This window comes from Budorcas taxicolor, chromosome 8 (genome assembly GCF_023091745.1).
Source record: "Budorcas taxicolor isolate Tak-1 chromosome 8, Takin1.1, whole genome shotgun sequence".
NCBI classification, from domain to species: Eukaryota; Metazoa; Chordata; class Mammalia; order Artiodactyla; family Bovidae; genus Budorcas; species Budorcas taxicolor.
The window spans coordinates 11,544,714-11,564,204 of NC_068917.1; the positions used below are offsets into that span (position 1 = coordinate 11,544,714).

Consider the following 19,491-nt stretch of genomic DNA (forward strand, 5'->3'; position numbering starts at 1 on the left):
AATGATCATAAGTAAAGTGCTGTTCTCTGAAAGAATCAGATCATCCTTTCATGACTTTGTTACATCAGCTTGGCTACTGGAATCTCTTTTATCCTTGGTTCTTGGAGTATTGTGGCCAGTTGAAGACTAGTGGGTACAGAAACCAAATCCAGGCAGATGTCATATATTTCCTATTCTGTTCAATTTTTTGATGTCCTTTTCTCTAAGAGAGAAGTTCATCAACAGTATTTGCTGTGATTTGACCATGATTGAGAATGGAGACCAGTAACTTTCCAACTCATTTTTAATATACACATTGTATTCAAAACTGGCCAAAATTTTATAACATGTATAAACTCTTCAACCAGGACCATTAACTAATAACTATTTCAGTATCACTTCCATCTTCACATTTTCATCTACCTTTAAGTTCCTTTCCTTTGGTCTCTGACTCTTAATTCTTCTCTGTGTTTTGTTTTCCAGATCAAATCCAGAGCAAGGCCTGTAACAGTCCTGGTTTCCACATTTGCTTAAGTGAACTTTGCTAAAGGATAAGCATTTCTGATACAAGAACCCGTCACCAAAACTTTAGAAACACTTGCACTTTCATTGGTACATTCTCTTATTAGCTTGACAGCTTTCCCTTTGGTTTTTAGCTTCATTTTTTATCTCTGCGTGTTCATGTTTTGATATCCTGTTTTAGAATTGTGATCTTGAATGTTCGTTCCCCGCCTTTCTAATCCCTCCAGCATTCTTTTTAGTTGAGTTGTTGTAAAAGTGATTGTCATTTGCATTTCTTTTAGGGTGTCTGTTCCGTTTCAGAAGCTAGCTTAGGAGTGGGTGGCCACTATGTATTTTGATCCCAGTACAACTCCTTTTTCTGAAATAGAAGCTGCCGCCCTGATTGTTCTCTGCAGTGTGGAATGGGTTACACTGAGGACTAAGCTCAGAACAGACCTCAGGCCTCCTGAGGGTTGCCCATGTCTCCCCTCAGTGGCCAGCTTTATCCTCCACTATTCCTGTACATTGTCTGTGTTCCCGTCTGGGAGGCTTCATTTTGCTCATGAGTAGGCTTCCTCTGGGATCATCTGTCTGAGCTCTATGGACTAACCAGCTAGAGCCAGGAAGCTTCCTTCATTTCCAGCTCAGGCAGAGGTGAGAGCAGTGCAGAGCCTGCCCTCCAGGTGGGAACAGGTCGTGCCGACGGGACTTATAAGTCTGGTACGGCAGCCTCAGAGACTGGTTTTGGCACCTGGTTTTGCATTACATTGCAGGGTGGTTTGTTGTTTTTTTTTTAATTTCATGGAGTCACTGAGCAGTATCATATTTGAATGCCCCAGCGGTAGCCAGTGAACTGGAACCCTTCTGGGTCACGACAGTGCTGTGCCAAGTCAGGTTGCTGCAGGAAGCCAAGAAGATAACTGAGTCCGTGACAGTGGAACCCAGGCTTCCAACTCAAAACACAGATTCCTGTGTCTAACCCAGAGCCTCACTCCCCCAGAGCTTCCAGACTTTATATATACATGAAGTTGACAAATGGGAATAGATTTGGTTGGCTGCTCACACAGTATTGTCAGTAGAAGTGGAAATTCCACAGAAGTGAATTTTAAATTAGTTGGTTTGTGGGTTTGAAATTAAGTTAAAGAGTTTAGTGTTTTTAATAAGAATCAAGGATCCTTTGGATACCATTTTTGCCAGAAGCCATTTAATTTCCTACTCATTACTTATCCTTTTATTTAAAATGATGCACTATTACAGTGAAAAAAACAAACAGGAAAAGTCTGAAATCTTTTCACCCTAATGCAGCAATTTTTATTTGCATTTCTAAAAAAGTTCATACATTCAATTAATTATTGAGCTTGTATGTGTCAATACAGGACGTTCTCATTCCTGTGCACAGATGGGGTTTTGGAGCTATGTATCTTAGCAGCATATTTGTATTCTGCATTTTGTGACCCTCACTGAGTATAACTCCCGTCTCCTTGAAGTAATGGAATTTTACTGTTTACTAAGGGAACCCAGAGGCCCAGAAATTATACCTTGAAAGTGTACCAGTAGTAGAGATAGCTTGAGAATTTAGTTTTCCTCTCCACCTGCATGCTCAGGTTTGTTTGCACCATTAAGAGGAAGTCAGAGGTTCTGGTTCACTTGTTTGATTTTTAAGTTTAATTAACTGTATTTAGTAATTAAACAGTGTGACTCTGATGCTGGAAAAGATTGAAGGCAAAAGGAGAAGGGGGCAGCAGAGGATGAGATGGTTGGATGGCATCACTGACTCAATGGACATGAATTTGAGCAAACTGTGGGAGACAGTGAGGGACAGGGAAGCCCGGCCTGCTGCAGTCCATGGAGTTGCAAGGAGTCAGACAAGACTTAGCAACTGAACAACACAAAAGTCTGTGAGAGGGAAAGAGAAAGTTGGTCATTTACAAAATTGTTTATTTATTTCCAAAACCCAGTTTCATAGTTTATATTTGTGCTCCTTATTCTAGAATGTATTACTGAAGGCATCATGTATTTCTAGGGAAGGATCTCTCATCTCGGAGCCAAACAGATCTTGACTGCATTTTTGGAAAAAGACAGAAGAGGACCCCTGAGGTATTAAACCACCTACGATTGATACATTGTGTCTCAACACTGATTTTCAACTGTGTATAGAGCTATATATGTTTATTACTAATACTACTTTCCAGACAAAGTTACCAAAAAAACTTTTAGAGGCTTCATACAAAGGCTCTTAATAATAATTGATAGATGATAATAACAGTTGATAGATTACAAGGAGCCTTAAAAAGAATGTGTATTATCTGGGTTGTTTTTCCTCCTGATGTGTGGACTAGACTAACCTCGGGGAAGAACACCTTTTGCCAAAAGCCTGAGCCAGAGGCGTGTTTAGAGAAACAGAGCAGGAATGCTGGGGGCAGACTCTCGATCCTCTTTGTGGTTTAGGAGTATTTTCTCTAGTGATAAGGCTGAAACAGGAAACAAGCTGGATAGCGGAAGGAAACTGGGAACGTGGGGGAGGGAAAAACTGAGAGAAGGAAAAAAAAAAGGAGTATCAGGAAGTTCAACCAGATAGGAACTGATGGAAATAGTTTTTTAGTGTCTCCCATTTCTTGCTGATGTCAAATCAGAAAACTAACTTCCAAGCAGACTTTTCTTTTTTGGTTGGTTAAATTAAAAAAAAAAAAAATTATTGATTGATTTCACATGAGATCTTTAGTTGCAGCATGTGGGATCTAGTTCCCTGACCAGGTATGGAAACCCGGGCCCCTGCATTGGAAGCCCCGAGTCTTAGCCACTGGACAATCACGGAAGTCCCTGGTTGGTTGGTTGTTTCTCATTAGTTCTGAATTTTCATGTTCTTTTTTGTGAATTGGGCTGAGTTTTATCAGTGGTTTGCTAGATGTGAACTCTTGAATTTGAATTTCCCTTTCGCCTACAAGTCTCTGTCACTCTGTCTCCCCCTCCTCACCCGGACCTGGCATCACCATTCATGAGCTGAACTGCTTTCCCAGCCTAGAGTTTGCTAAGGTCGTTTTATAAGGAAGCACCTTTTGGTTAGCAGTAAAATTAAACTAAGCCCACAAACAAGCTCATTAACACATTTTAGGTGTGTATTTTTTGGCCAGCAGTGATGACTTCAGTAATGTTTATCAGCGTGTTGACCATTGATTTTGAATCAAGATTCACAATAATCTCTGAGCTGGGACATTTGACCAAAGTCAGATAGATCAAATTTTGTGAAGATGTGTAAAATCTCATTGAATCTTTGAAAAGAACTCATCTGAATGAGAATTAACTTAGAGGCTGGGAATATGTAAACTGACCGCAAGTCTGACCTAAATCAAAATAAGAAATGCAGTATGGTAACTGTCCTGAGTTCAGGCTTGGGGTGCTTTAAGAGCAGCTGGAAGCAACAGATGTTGGGGGTGTTTTCTGCACTGGTGACTGTATTTGAACGGGGTGCTGTATTTCATAAGAATGTGTTCAGAGCATGGCAGTTGGGCCGAAGCGATCTGGAAAGCAAGTTTTGCACAGGACTCAGCAGATGAGCAGTTAGGAAATTCTGCCTGGGCTACAGAGAGACCCTGACTGTGAACGTGTGAATGGTTTCAGGGTCCTCTAGGAAAGGAGCAGATTGGCTCGGTAAACTTCAGAGGACAGACTAGAACTGGTGGGTGAAGTTCATGGGAAGATTCCTCCTCAGAGAAAGGAAACAGCATGGCTGGCAGAGCGGGCCAGCCGTGCAGGATGCGCCGCGTGGCTAGCTTCCTGGAGGGAGTCTTGTGATAGGTGAGCGTGAACTGTGTGCCTGTGAGCACTTCCGGGTCTAAAGTTCTCTGATTCTGGAGGAAAGCGAACACAAAATACTCACATGTGAAATGGTACTTGACTTGAAGGTTTACATTTTCCTAGACTGCAAAGGAGAGACCATTACTCCGCTTGCTCTTCCTTATCTTCAGGTATGTGGGCAATTTTGACTTTATCTACTTAGGTCCTTTTTCCAGGAGATGAGTCTGAATTGTTTGATGTGTTTAAATAAGAAATGAAATAATGTTGAGGTGAAATAGCAGGCTGTCCTCAGAGGGGCCGGAAGCCCCGCGTGACCACGCCTCCCGGCTCTCACGCGCGCTTGCGGCCGCTGCCGTCCCCGCTGGTTCTGCCTGCGGCTCTGCGCTGGTCGCTCTGGCCTCCAGTCCCTCCAGTCCTCAGGAGGCCCCCGCCTTGACTCTCGGCACTCGGTGCCTGCGCTGCATGGAGTGCTTGTCCCCAGCTCACAGTTTTGTGCAAATGTTGCCTCAGCTGGCCTTCCCTGACACCCTAATTTATAGCAGAAAGTACAAACAGTAACAACAAAAATCCGTGATGCTCTCGTCCCCTCTCCTTTGCTTTATTTTTCTCCATAGCAGTTAGCACCATCTGAGGTACTAAATAGTTCACTTGTACCGTCGGTCTTTCCTTAGTAGACTGGAACCTCCATGAGGGCAGGAGTTTTGTACTCCATACCATCTAGAGCCAGGCCCGCCATGGAGCAGGTTCTCAACGGAGTTTTTGTTGAATTGAATTCAGCTGTTGATCAAGGATACTTTAATCCTTGGGGGAACAACACAGACTAGGGCAGCATTAACACTACTACTGGAGAAGTTAGAAACAGCTACAGAGAAAATTGGTGGGCCCATACCTGGGCCCAAAGGGCAGAAGTCTCTGAATAGACAACGCACAAAAAAGAATATGTACCATGAGTAACAGCTCTTCCCAGGCCCCAAACTCAAGTGCCAGTGGGTCCAGGCATGTGACTGGAAATGTGAGTAGTCTGACTTTTAAGATGACAGGGAACCAGGGAAACTCATAGCCTGGTCTGAAAGTGTGTAAGATTCACAAAATAATAACCATGATGATGGTGTTGGTGATCTCACAGGACGCAGACTGCTAGTTTGTAATCCTTCACTTACCAGCAAGTGAGAAAGCTGGGCAGTGTTATGTATGCAAGAGTGGAATTGCGTAGTGGAGACTAGCTGCTTGGACTGCCTTGGTGAGTGTGTTTGGCAGTGTATACTGAGCGTGTCTAAGATGTGCTTCCTGTCTCCTGGCTGTGTGAATACTCTTATCTGTCCTCTGTAGGAGCTTGTATTCCTCTGATACTCCAAGTTCTCCTTCTCCATGCTTTGCCTGGCAAGGGCACAGAGAAGGGTAAGAAGCTTAGAAAACATGTAGCACCGAGGGCAGCTGCCTGTCTGCAGGTGTATAAATAGTGCCTTCAACCAGGTTCCTTGCTGGCCGCGTCTAATTCAGAGTGCTGGTGAAATCGTTCCAAGTGAGGAAGAAGCATTGCAGAGCGAGATTTTCTATTGAGCACAGCTTTTGATAAAAGCAAGAAGAGCTAGGTATTGACTTTTTGGTGCCTGTTTTATCAGTGGTCTGTTAATCAACAGAGGATAAATTATTGCTCTTCAGAAGCAGGAAAGGATCCCCCTTGGCTTGAAGGCATTTCCACCCTTCTTTTCTTTGTTTTTTTCTCTTTATTGGTAGAGAATCTTTCCTCCAGCCGTTTGCTCCTTGGGGGTTTTGTTAAGGACTGAAGGGAAACTGAAGGGAGCTCTTTTGATTTATCTTCTACCCTTTCCTTTTGGTCACTCCACGGGGCTAAAATAGCCGAGTTGGCTTTAATATGTTGCCATTAGAGACCAAACATTAGCTGGAGTAAACCATCATGCCTCACAATGAAAAATGTCCCCTGATTGGCTAATTAATCAGTCAAAGGGGAATGACATGGCTCTCGGCTTGAGGGACTCGGCTGGAGAGAAACAGGCTGTTGATAAATGGTTTTCCAACAAATTCATATATCAAGGAAACTTAGTCATTTTTTAACTATAGTTTGTGTGACTGCAATTTTTTCCAACTTTTCCTTTTCTGCTGCTCTTGCTGTTTAGGCTGTGTTTTCTGTTGTTGTTGATAGAAAAATATAGGATTTTAGATATGAGAAAATAAATGCTTTCTCCTTACTCGTGTCTGTTAGTCTGATTGCTTTTGATTGTCTAGGCTTATTAGGAGGTGAAAGAAAATCAGATAGCTGTCTCTAAAATAATTGATGGGTTATAAATTTTCCTGCCTTCTTTCAAAGTTAAGATCTTCAGATTTGGGTCCATACTGTTTGAATTTGAATCCTGGTTCCAAAGTAATATATGCACATAGATTTAAAAAATTAAGCTGCACTAAACATCACAATATCAATAACCTCAGATATGCAGATGACACCACCCTTATGGCAGAAAGTGAAGAGGAGCTAAAAAGCCTCTTGATGAAAGTGAAAGAGGAGAGTGAAAACGTTGGCTTAAAGCTCAACATTCAGAAAACGAAGATCATGGCGTCTGGTCCCATCACTTCATTGGAAATAGATGGGGAAACAGTGGAAACAGTGTCAGACTTTATTTTTTGGGCTCCAAAATCACTGCAGATGGTGATTGCAGCCATGAAATTAAAAGACGCTTACTCGTTGGAAGGAAAGTTATGACCAACCTAGATAGCATATTCAAAAGCAGAGACTTTACTTTGCCGACTAAGGTCTGTCTAGTCAAGGCTATGATTTTTCCAGTGGTCATATATGGATGTGAGAGTTGGACTGTGAAGAAGGCTGAGTGCCGAAGAATTGATGCTTTTGAACTGTGGTGTTGGAGAAGACTCTTGAGAGTCCCTTGAGCTGCAAGGAGATCCAACCAGTCCATTCTAAAGGAGATCAGTCCTGGGAGTTCTTTGGAAGGGATGATGCTAAAGCTGAAACTCCAATACTTTCGCCATCTCATGTGAAGAGTTGACTCATTGGCAAAGATTCTGATGCTGGGAGGGACTGGGGGCAGGAGGAGAAGGGGATGACAGAGGATGAGATGGCTGGATGGCATCACTGACTCGGTGGACATGAGTTTGGGTGAACTCTGGGTGTTGGTGATAGACAGGGAGGCCTGGTGTGCTGCAATTCATGGGGCTGCCAAGAGTTGGACACGACTGAGCAACTGAACTGAACTGAAACATCACAAAAAACAGCATTCCTCAGTCATACCCCTCACCTGTTTATCTCCTAAGCCTGTTTCTTACAGCCCCTTCATTTTTTACATGGTTTCTTATCCAGTATTTATCTCTACATGTAAAGCACAGATCTTACATTGACTTTCTTCATGTGTTAGTTCCTGATGTTACCTGGACTTTTATTTTGGTAGGTTAGAATTGAGGCCTTTTACTGCGCAGAATACTGATGCATTATTCTTATTATTTATTATAGTGTTATTTTAGTGTTTGGTGTTCATATTTTTATGACTGTAAATAGTGTTCCCTGCTAAGCCAAGTAGTGTACTCTAACGACATTTCTTTTCACACATTTGTGATGTTTTCTGGTGGGGGCTGCTGCTGCTGCTGCTAAGTCACTTCAGTCGTGTCCGACTCTGTGTGGAGTGGGGTGCAACTGTGTAATTTTCCCCGTACCCTCTTCTAGCCACAGTGTACAAAACTTTCTGCCATGTCATTTATGTCTGATGGTCTGTCAGCTCGGTATTTTCCCCAGGACACCGCGCTCTTCAGACCCTCTCGGCCTGTTCACTCTGGACTGGCTGTTGGATTTGCCTTGTTCCTATCCCTGTAGATGGTCCACTCCACCTGGCTCCTGTTACCTGCTCTGGCCTGCATCCCACGTCTGTCTCCTCACTCGTCTTCCAGCAGCTTTCTGAGAAGGCCTGCAGTTCTGAAAATCTCTATCAGAATATCATGGCAGATTGTGTGGGTATAGAATTCTGGATGAACATTATTTGCTTTCAGAATTTAGAGGGTATTGCTCTCGTGTCTTCTGATATCCACTGGTACTCTTCTTATTTCTCTCCATGACACATATTTATTTTGTTTATTTTGTCTTCAAGAGTTGTTAGAATCTTCGTAACCTTGGATTTCTGAAATCTTGTGGAAATGTCAATTGTTGCATATTTTTATTCCTCAGACTCTTGCTAGGCCTCCCAGTGTGAAGATTCATGTTATTCTATCAGTTCTGAAAAGTTACTTTTTATTCTTTGATTTTTTTTTTCTCTTTTGTTTTATCTGGAATCATTAGGTAAGTGGTGGACATCGGGTTATTCCTCAGATTTTTCTTCTCTTTTGTCTCCTATTTTGTTCTTTTGGGGAGATTTTGAGTTTTGCTCTCATATTTTTAATTTCCCTGAGCTATTTTTCATCACCTGATTGTCCCCTTTTATTTACTTACCTTTAAATGGCATCTTGTTCTTATTTCATGGATTCCATGCATATTCCCTTGTCTCTGAATGCATGATGTTATGAGATGTACAGGTTGTTTTTCTGTCTTTGTCCCCCGGGCTCCTGTTCTCTCTTAGTTTTGACTTGTTTCTTTCGTGTCGGAGGAGTTCCCCACTGTCTGATGTTCCTTTGCTCTGTGCTCTAAGTCAGCGAGCAGCAGATTGAGAGCTGTTTGCCTCGGCAGCACTGCTCAGCGGCTGAGTTGTGCTGTGGAGTGGTCATGGCGAGTTGGCTTTTTCCTTAGGGAACCCCCAGAGGTCAGAATTCTTGCAGGCCTTGTCTTCCGTGGGTTCAGCTTCTCCAGAAAGGCGCTCTTGCCCCGAGGAAGCCTGGGGCGGGAGGCCACTGCACGCACGCTCTGTCTGCTCGGGTGGCTGTCAGCCTGCCCTCCAGCTGCTGTCTAGCGGAGCGTCTGCGTAGCTGAGCCACCCAAGCTCAGTCTCCCTGAAAGAGCAAGCCTGGTGTCTCCTCACACATTTTTATTTTAGGGGGGGGGAAATGTCTGTTCCTCATTCTGTAAGTGGATCGGGACAGTCAGCTAATAGTTACTAAGGAAAGAAGGTTAGAAACTGAGAGAAAGCCCTTTTGCATCAAAAGAAAACCTTTGTTCAGAATTTAACAACCCTTTTCCTCATTTATCAGTTCCAAATTGTAAGCTGTTCTATCTCAAAAGACTTGGGTAGAGGTGTTTTTGTATCCTGGCCCCAGCATTTTTCCGATTCTAAAAGAAAAAACCAAAAGCTTGCTTTATTTGCTACTCAGATTTTCTTCCTCATATGAAGTGTCTTTAAACAGGGTTGGTCTAGAAATAATCTGTAAGTTGTCCCTGGCCTCTCCTGTGGACTTCTTCTTCCTGCTCCCCCTCCTCTTGAGTATCTCCCACTGCCACATTCAGAACATGAACCTGGTAAGACTGAAGAGCCCCCACTTCAAAGTGAAGCAGTTTGTGTATTTTTTGTTACTCTTCTTTCCATCGGCTCTAATGAAAAGTGAAAATGAAAGTCGCTCAGTCGTGTCCAACCCTTTGCAACCCCATGGACTGTAATTCTCTGGTCCAGAATACTGGAGTGGGTAGCCTTTCCCTTCTCCAGGGGGTCTTCCCAACCCAGGGATCAAACCCAGGCCTCCTGTATTACTCAGTCGGTAAAGAATCCGCCTGCAATGCGGAAGGCCCCGGTTCGATTCCTGGGTTGGAAAGATCCACTGGAGAAGGGATAGGCTACCCACTCCAGTATTGTGCTTCCCTCGTGGCTCAGCTGGTAAAGAATCGGCTCTAATATTCACCTTTGTTATGAATTTTAGCACAACTCATTCGCCGAGCTCCTAGGTGTGTCATGGAAATGTGCAGTTCCCGACTCAGCCCGTAGCGGTGTGTGAGTGGACTGCAGAAAGTACTCTGAGCGTCCAGAAGCACGTGTGAGTGGATTGCAGAAAGTACTCTGAGCGTCCAGAAGTACACTGCTGTTGCTGTAAGCCCGGCGCGGAAGCCTCTTAGGCTGATTCCTGTAGCTGGCCAGCCGCCTCTGTGTGTGTTCTCCGTGCACACGTAGGCGGTCGTGGGCCATGTGTCTGGCCCTGGCTCCGTTTTCCTCTCCCGCAGAAAGAATGCACGGCGTTCTGCTGGAAGACAGAGGCCTCGCCTGCTGCAGGCGTGCCTTTCTCAGAATTATAATCGCTCTGTTGGGAAAGCTGCATGGACACTAGTCATGATGCTGAAGTGGAAAGGGTCATGAACTCAGGGACAAGAGCGTCTCCTCTTTAGTCTCAGGTCACCCTTGTGACCCCAAGCCAAGCTTTTAACTTCTCCGGGCCTGAGTTTGAGATGGAGTCATCGGCGGGATCACTCCAGGTGAGAACGACTGTGAGTAGAGGAAGCCCGTACCCCAGGTTATAGGGGGAAAACCTAAGAGCACGAAGCGTCTTTCTCACCATTGTGGATCTCATTTACCCTGCGTAGTTGGATCGTGAACCTGAGGATAATATTTGATTTGTTTCTTCCCTTTAACGTTCATATCCTGTCAGACATCACCAACTCTGCTGATTTTGTATGTTTAGCATAGCTACTGCATTCCTACTGGTTTTCCATGTTTACTGAGGTCCTGATCATTATTGCCCCCGAATTTCTCTTGGAACTGGAGAAACTCTCCCTGACCCCGGTTTTTCTTCTTTTCAGAGTGTCCTGCTATCATCTGTTCTCTCAAAGTCTCTCTCTTGTAGTATTAGCGTCTTCTCAGTCATCGCCTACATCCCCCCGACACACGCACACACTCACTCCCTCCCTCCCTTTGACCAGTGCACCAGACCCTCCACCAGCTCGCCCTGCTCTCTGTTGCTGGTGCAAATGCCTGCTTCTCCGAGCTGCAGAGCACCACGCCCCCCACCAAGGACGGTCCCCTGCAGCCCCGGGCAGCGCCTGTCCTCTCACACCTTCGTGTCCCCGCTTCACTGCTTCCACTCTCACTGCCCTTGCCTGGTCTGCTCCGCCTGTCCGAGTCCTTCCCGGGCAGCTCTAGCCCTGCTCCTGCCATCGAGGAGGGAGGACAGGCACCAAGCACCAGACTTAAAGTCCTGGCTCGCTCATGTGTTCCGCAGATTTTGACTAAATGCCTCTTTGCTGGGCACTAGTGATGCAGCCGTGGCAGGGCAGACAGGGAGTCCTGCCCTCGGGGGCCTGCGTCACAGCTGCACCTTCAGGAAGGGATTCCTCGCCGCGGCCTCTCTCTTCACCCTCCTCCGCAGCCGTTTGAATTTGCTCTCCCCGTGTGCTGCCTTAGTGAGTTACCTCTTCATTTTCCTTTGCATCGTGTCTGTCTCACTTCTCTCCTTATTTTTTTTCTTAACTTTAAGATTTTTTTTTTCACGCGGACCATTTTTGAAGTCTGCATTAAATTTGCTACAATATTGTTTCTGGGTTTTTTTTTTATGTTTTGGTTTCTTGGCCATGAGTCCCGTGGAATCAGCTCCTCAGCCAGGGATAGAACTTGCACCCTTGCACTGGAAGGTGATCTCAGCCACTAGACCACCTGGGGAGTCCCTGTCTTACTCATTTACCCATTAGACCGTGGCCGTGACTTCTGTTCATTCATAGGCCCTAGCCCACTGTCTCTAGTAGTTGCTTACTAGGAAACTAGATAACTGTGAGTTAGTTGGTATAATTAAATGCTTAGATAGATTGAACTTTTTTTTAATACTCATGGGAATCCAAATGTATCGTTTTAGTTACAGGTTAATTTTCCTGTTTCTTAATCGATAAGTGTACTTAAGAATTGTTAAGCTTCTGGTTACTGTTTTTAAAATTACATTAGCAAAAAAAAAACATAAATTACATTAGCAGAGAACAAAAGAATGAAGTAATGATGCGGCAAAACCTAGCTAGTCACTGACAGAAAAATCGGGAGTGCATCGATTTTGTATATATCTGAAAGTTTTCGTAATATAAAATCTGCCAAAGAACCGGCTCGTTGTAATATTCTTTAATGTTTATTTCACTCTGCGCAAAGAATGGTTGGATTATTTTCTTGGTAGGTCAGAATGTCATGGTCGTTCTTCAAGTGCAAAGTTGTTAGCGCCCAGCTTATTTTTGCCATAATGTGTCCTAGTTTGCTCCTCCCGTAAGTCCTTCCAACAAGTCTTCTTGTCATCTATGTTAATATTAATAGACGTCAAGGATGGAAGCCAGAGGAGAGAGGGAATAAAGGTGGATGAAGGATGCGTGCCACCAGAGAACAGATGTTTTGGTTCTTTCACAGAACGTAATTTGCCTGTTCTCTGAGCACTTCCTCCCCCGGTACCTAGAGTTCGGCCGTGGTCCTTACAGTTCATCATCCTGCTGGCGAGGCACAGAGACGAGGCCTAGAGACAGCAGAGCCCTTGGTTTCTCCTGGGTCCACCCTCCTCTGTCTGTTCGTGCCTGCTTGGAGTGTAGGGTAACTCTTAGGTTTCTGTCATCATTTGCATTCTGGGAAAGAGACTTTAGTCCCAGAATGGGAGCAAGTTGGAAAGATGGTGGCCTTATCATGAGACTTAGGAGTGGAATGCAGAGGCTCTCCAGGCCTACAACGTCCAGACCTGATTAGGGATCCACAAGTGCAGGAGACTCTGGCTCAGCTCCTGGGTCAGGAAAATCCGCTGGAGAAGGGGCAGGCTGCCCACTCCAAGAGTCTTGGGCTCCACTTGTGGCTCAGTTGGTGAAGATCCCGCCCGGGATGCGGGAGACCTGGATTTGATCCCTGGGTTGGGAAGATCCCCTGGAGAAGGAAAGGCTTACTCACTCCAGTATTCTGGCCTGGACAATTCCATGGGCTGTATAGTCCATGGGGTCGCAAGGAGTCGGACACAACTGAGCAACGTTTCATTTTCCATGAGTGAAAGTTGTTTTCATAGTGAAGTTTATTTACCCTTGTATGTGCAGTGAAAAATTCAGAGGGAATTGTCTTTGTCTCGCGAGTTACTCACTGCGTGAAGTCTCAGAGGTTGGTCTCACCAGCCCGGGGGACTCAGGTGTCGTTGGCTCCCTGAGCTTATTCCTGAAGCTGTTCTGTGTGCTCCTGGGGAGGGAGTTCCTCCGATTTATGACTTGTTCCTCTGCTCCCCCATCCCCCAAGCTCTTTATTTGCTCATTTCTCTGAGATCTTTGGCTTCCTTTCCTTATCTTCACTGTGCGTTTTCAGCTTATTCATAGGACAGTCATGGCTTGTCAGGCATTTAATGCGTCTCTTACTTCCTTTTCATGTTGGAGGGACAGTGTGGTAAGTTGGCTACATTTCAGTGGCTCCCTTGCAAGATGCGACATTTTCTTTACCACTCTTAGTCTGTGACCAGCAGGGTCTCTCGTGGGGCTGTGATGAAACCGAGTGGTGGATTTCATGGTCCATGATAGAAGTGCTTTTATCTTTTAGTCAAACTTGTTTGGCTGGTAGTAGAATTCTTGAGTTACTGATCACAGGCTTAAGACATCCAGGATCAGATTAGAAGGACAATGGATGTTCTATTTATTAGAAGGGGCTTGTCATAGTTCAGTGAGTATTGATTGTTTCCAAAGCCAGAAAACTTAGGTGCAAATCCCCATTCTGTCACTCAGTCCTCTGTGTGACTTTGAGCAAGTTGTAGCGTTTTAGAGCAGAAAGGGACCATCTAGTTCTCCCCTTGACTTTCAGAAAAGGAAACTGAAGTCTGTAGAGGTTGGGCTCAACCACAGGCTAGGTGAGAGGATTCCATTCTTCACTTGTGGTTGAGGGACTACACTGTTATCTGGCTACTTAATTGCCCTATGCCTCTGCTTCCTCATCTGGACAGTATGGATAAGATTGTGTGTGTGTGTGTGTGTGTGTGTGTGTGTGTGTGTGTGTGTGTGTGTGAGACAGAGAGAGAGAGAGAGAGAAAGAGCATTTTTGAGACTCATTCAGACAAAAAGCACATGTAAAGAGTGTCATTATCTTTCAAATGATAGGCAGTAAGTACAGACAAATAACCTGGATCATATTCATTTTCTTCTCCTTTAGCACATGAGAAATTGAGTTTGAGGTGCAGCTGTGTGAGTCTTCAGTCTTTACTCCCACCTTGCTTCTCTCTCTGTAGGATGGATGAGCCCAGATTAATCCATGAGATTAGGAAGAATTCACTTAAGATTGTGTGTGTTCTGGCATTCTATTTTTAGTAGCAGTATGTACATGAAATGTATTTGTCTCTATTTTGCTGAGCTTGTGATGCTGAAATGTAGCAGACCGCTGCCACGGATCCAGCGGGGCCACCGCGTCAGCATAGGCAGAGTGCAGAGGGGAGAGGCGGGCAGATTTACTGTCCACGTGCTTTGTTACGTGGGTTCTGCTGAGTGCGTGTGTGACTGGAGGCTCTGGGGCGCAAGGACAAGAGAGTGCTGGCCTTCCCTCTTGAGGCTCGTGTCATCTTAAGAGTTTGTACTTTATTCCCAGCCACCGTGTGTAGATGAACTCCATTCTATTGCTTCGGTTAACCATGACCAAGAGAAATCCAGTTTACTCACAACAGTGCTTACAGTAAAACAGCCAGAAGATCATTCCCGTTGACACTGTGTGACTGTTGCCGCCGTGTAGAAGTCTGCGGTGACATCCGATCGCATCAGTGTAGTTCAGCGACACTGTCGTGTTGTCAGTCGCTCAGTCGTGTCTGGCCTTTGCGACCCACGCATTGCAGCCCGCCGGGGTCCTCTGTCCACGGGATTCTCCAGGCAAGAATACTAGAGTGGGTTGCCAGGCCCTTCTCCAGGGTGTCTTCCCAACCCAGGGATTGAACCCAGATCTCCTGCATTCCAGGCGGATTCTTTACTGTCTGAGCCTCCAGGGAGCCCAGTTTAGTGACAGGGTCACCTTTACATTGGCCACTGTCTTCACACATTTCCAGCGTCAAAGCAGCCACAAAACCCTAAAGCCCGTGCCAAGTAACAGACTCTTACTAGGTAATGTACCTGCGCCCAGGTACTTTGTGGCAGTGACAGTGTCAGTAGAAAATGTAATTTAAATTAAAACTAAGACGAACAGAAGTCTTAAAGAACAGAGGTGACAAATGGAAGAACGGTGTGGGTTAGTAGATGAGGCGCAGGCTTGCTGCAGACCTGGGTCTCAGTCTTAACTCAGCCCTGTGAGTTCTCTGACCTTCAGCAGGAATTTTGCCAGCTTTCCAGGAGGCAGGTGGTGACAGGTAGCCCAGCCAAGACTACCTAGACTCCAGTTTGGAACAGGTTCCCTCTTCAGCTTTGCTGGAAGTTACCCTAACTTGGGGGGAACAACCCTACTTTTCCTAGTGACATTTCTAAGATCCATGTTCAAGTCCATACTCCTCGAACATTGTCCTCTGGCCCCTGTCGGCTGACCTCTCATCGCTCGGCCCCTGTGCATGCTCAGGTGCGTGCGGACATCTTGTTCTGTTCACTGGACTCAAGCTGAGAGCGGCAGAGGGGGACCCCGGACAGCTGTGGGCTGCTTGCCCGTCTGCCTTTGGCTCAACTGTTTGTGCTTCTTCCTGCATGCTTCCTCTGGCCTAGCCACTCACCTGTGCATTTCAGATCCCATCAAAGGTGGCCTTCCATAAGCCAGGCAGATGTGGCGGCGATGACCTGGAATCTTTCACAGCAGCTGTAGGACGCAGAGTAAGGTGGGTAGCAGAGCCAGGCTGGAGAAAAGGAAAGCAAGAGCAGACAGGCCCATTCATCTCCCCAGCAACTGCCAGGCTTCTGGGGCCTGAAGGGAACTGTTTATCCTGTGACGTAAAAGCAACAACGCTGAAATGCTTCAGGCGTGAACACACGTTTTGAAGTCCTGTCAGTTTTACTGAGACTATCTTACATTGATAACATATTCCAATATAGCTAATAGTATAAAACATAAATACAGGCCTGTCATACATTTATCTAGGCCTACCATTTTTTGAATTTTTTTCTTCTGTCCAAATAGTAGAATAGATTCCAAATGCACTGAAACTTAAAATATGGACAAATAGAAAACCTTTCTCAAATCCTGTAGTTTTATTCAACTAAATCTTAAACATCATGCTGCACTTATTTTTCTAAGAAAATAGGAATAGTCCCCATCTCTAATTTCTTTTCTGTAAAAGTGTTTTTAGGTATTAAAACACTGTCTAACAATACGTGTGTGATGGAAGGGGCAACTCTTCTTAGAGTAGAAAGTGAGGTACAGGCAACATGTGTAACTCAGCACAGATCATCCCTAACCAGACTAACAACCGAGGAGAAGGGAGGGCTTTCTCACTGAGGCAAGCCTTTGTGGGGGCCGGGGGGAGTGATGATTGTTTTCCTAATATCAAATAATTGTTTCTTGTGCATAATTTGGGAAAACCATTATTTTCTGAAAAAAGCTGACACTAGAGGGAGCTACTGAGCAGTGACTTATTTGCAGCCCCCAGACCTGCACCATATTAGTTGCAAAAGCAATTGATGATGATGTGGAAGGGTTCCAGTTTCCAGCAGCTTACTGCCAAAGGACTTCTCCTAAATACCCACCCAGCACAGCTTTTGACTTTTCATAATCAGGAGTCCCAGCTGCAAGCTTGAGTGATAATAAGAAATTTTATTTTTTCTCTTCTTTAATAATTTGGATTTTATGGTTTTCTTTTATAAATATATATCATTTCAAAGTATACCTTCATATTGACTTTTCCTTTTTGAACCACCTGCTATTTAAAAGCTGGTAAAAAAAATTTTTTTTGTAGCCACACTACCTCATTCATCAGTTATGATTGGGGCAAATGGACGTGGGAAGGCCTGAAAGCCATCTTTAAGTAAGGCCTTGGTGCTGACCATTACGCGTCTCTCAGTATTCCAGTCCTACGCACATGCACACACTTCAGTGGGCTCTGAAAGCTTTACCCAGATCACACATGCTCTGGGAGAAGTTAATCAATATACAGAAACCTACATTTCTATACACTAGTAATGAGCAATGAGAAAGAGAAATTAAGAAACAGTCCCACTTATAATTGCCTGAATAAGAGTAAAATACCTAGGAACTTTGTAACAAGAACAAATTTAACCAAGGAAGTGAAAGACCTGTAGTCTAAAAACTATAAAACACTGTTGAAAGAAGCTGAAGACAACACAAATAAATGGGAAGATATCCTGTGCTCATGAATTGGAAGAATTAATATTGTTAGAGTCTTCATACCACCCAAAGCAATCTATAGACTGAATGCAACTGCTCTCAAAATACAGAACTGTAACTAGTAATCCTAAAATTTCTGTGTATCTACAAAAGATCCCAAATGGCTAAAACAATCTTAAAAAAAAAAAAAGAACAAAGCTGAAGGTATCATTCTCCCTGATTTCAGCCATACTACAAACTGTAGTACTGTAGTCATCAAAACCAGTATGGTATCGGCACAAACATAGACACATAGATCAGTGGAACAGAATATAGAGCCCAGAAGCAAGCCCGTGTTTATATGGTCAATTAATTTATCACAAAGGAGCCAAGATTAGATTATACACTGAGGAAAAGACAGTCTCATCAGTAGTGTTGGGAAAATTGGTCAGCTGTATGCAATAGAATCAAACTGGACTACTTTCTTATACCAGATACAAAAATAATCTCAAAAGTGATTAAAGACTTAAATGTAAGACCTAAAGATTAAGTAGAGTAGCAGTTGTTGTTTTGGCTTAATTCATCATTTATAGTTTTTACACATTTTAGGATGACTGAGATTCTTCTGACATTGATGTGTTAACGCAGATTTCTTCTCTCCACCAGAAACTGAAAGGACATTAGTTACTATTGTGCCATTTTGTAATTACCAAATAATTATGAATTTCTCTGTGACTGAAAGCATGCTACAAGTTTACTGTTTCTTTAAATTGTTAGAAATTACCAAAAGATGTCTTTGGAGCTTTTTATCGTGATGATGAAGCACTAGGAATAAAAGTGAATTTCAGATATCTTTGTTTTTTTTATATAAATTTATTTATTTTAATTGGAGGTTAATTACTTTATAATATTGTATTGGTTTTGCCATACATCAACATGTATCCACCACAGGTATACACGTGTTCCCCATCCTGAACCCTCCTCCCTCCCCGTACCGTCCATCTGGGTCATCCCAGTGCACCAGCCCCAAGCATCCAGTATCATGCATTGAACCTGGACTGGCGACTCGTTTCATATATGATATTATACATGTTCCAGTGCCCTTCTCCCAATTCATCCCTATGAGGTACCATTTCACGCCAGTCAGAATGGCTGCGATCCAAAAGTCTATAAGCAATAAATGCTGGAGAGGGTGTGGAGAAAAGGGAACCCTCTTACACTGTTGGTGGGAATGCAAACTAGTACAGTCACTATGGAGAACAGTGTGGAGATTCCTTAAAAACCTGGAAATAGAACTGCCTTATGACCCAGCAATCCCACTGCTGGGCACACACACTGAGGAAACCAGAATTGAAAGAGACACGTGTACCCCAATGTTCATCGCAGCACTATTTATAATAGCCAGGACATGGAAGCAACCTAGATGTCCATCAGCAGATGAATGGATAGGAAAGCTGTGGTACATATACACAATGGAGTATTACTCAGCCGTTAAAAAGAATACATTTGAATCAGTTCTAATGAGGTGGATGACACTGGAGCCGATTATGCAGAGTGAAGTCAGTCAGGCATCTTTGATCCCAGGCGTCTATGATTTAGATTTCTTTCCTGTACCTCTGACTCAGAGGTTCTCTTTTTATTTTGAATAAAATATTTGTGTGCTGATACTCTCAGACTGCAATAATCTACATGACTCAAACTTGTGTCTGTCTTTAGAAAGTTTCTGCCGTTGTTGTGAGTTTCACTGTTGTTGTCACTTGGATCGCAATTATATTGCCTGCTATAACCAACCACGGGTTCAAAACTTTCATTGAGATCAGTAGAACCACTATTGACCGGTTCAGACTCTCCCTGGCAGGTCTGAGCTAAATACAGAAGGTCCAGGCTGTTAAACTGAAGCCTTTTTATTAGACAAGGAGTCGTTCTGGTCATTAGAACAACAACAGTAATAATAATGCCTTATTTTTTAGCCTTTTTATTAGACAAGGAGTCGTTCTGGTCATTACAACAACAACAGTAATAATAATGCCTTATTTTTTATGGCGCTTTTGGGTTAGCTTTTACAGTCTCAATATTGTTTCATTCTACATCATGAGATACCAACTCTGAGAGGTGGGCAGGGCAGGTGTTGAATATGAGGAAGATTCAG

General features: G+C 44.0%; 1 protein-coding gene across 1 annotated transcript in view; it reads left to right on the plus strand.

Annotated features, from left to right (window-relative positions):
• The window catches only part of PINX1 (PIN2 (TERF1) interacting telomerase inhibitor 1), a 65,207-nt gene that overhangs the window by 20,710 nt on the left and 25,006 nt on the right, over positions 1 to 19,491 (plus strand). The window contains exon 6 of the mRNA XM_052645066.1: positions 2,504 to 2,577. Within this exon, the coding sequence (XP_052501026.1) occupies positions 2,504 to 2,577 (74 nt within the window). The remainder of the gene's footprint in view (positions 1 to 2,503; positions 2,578 to 19,491) is intronic.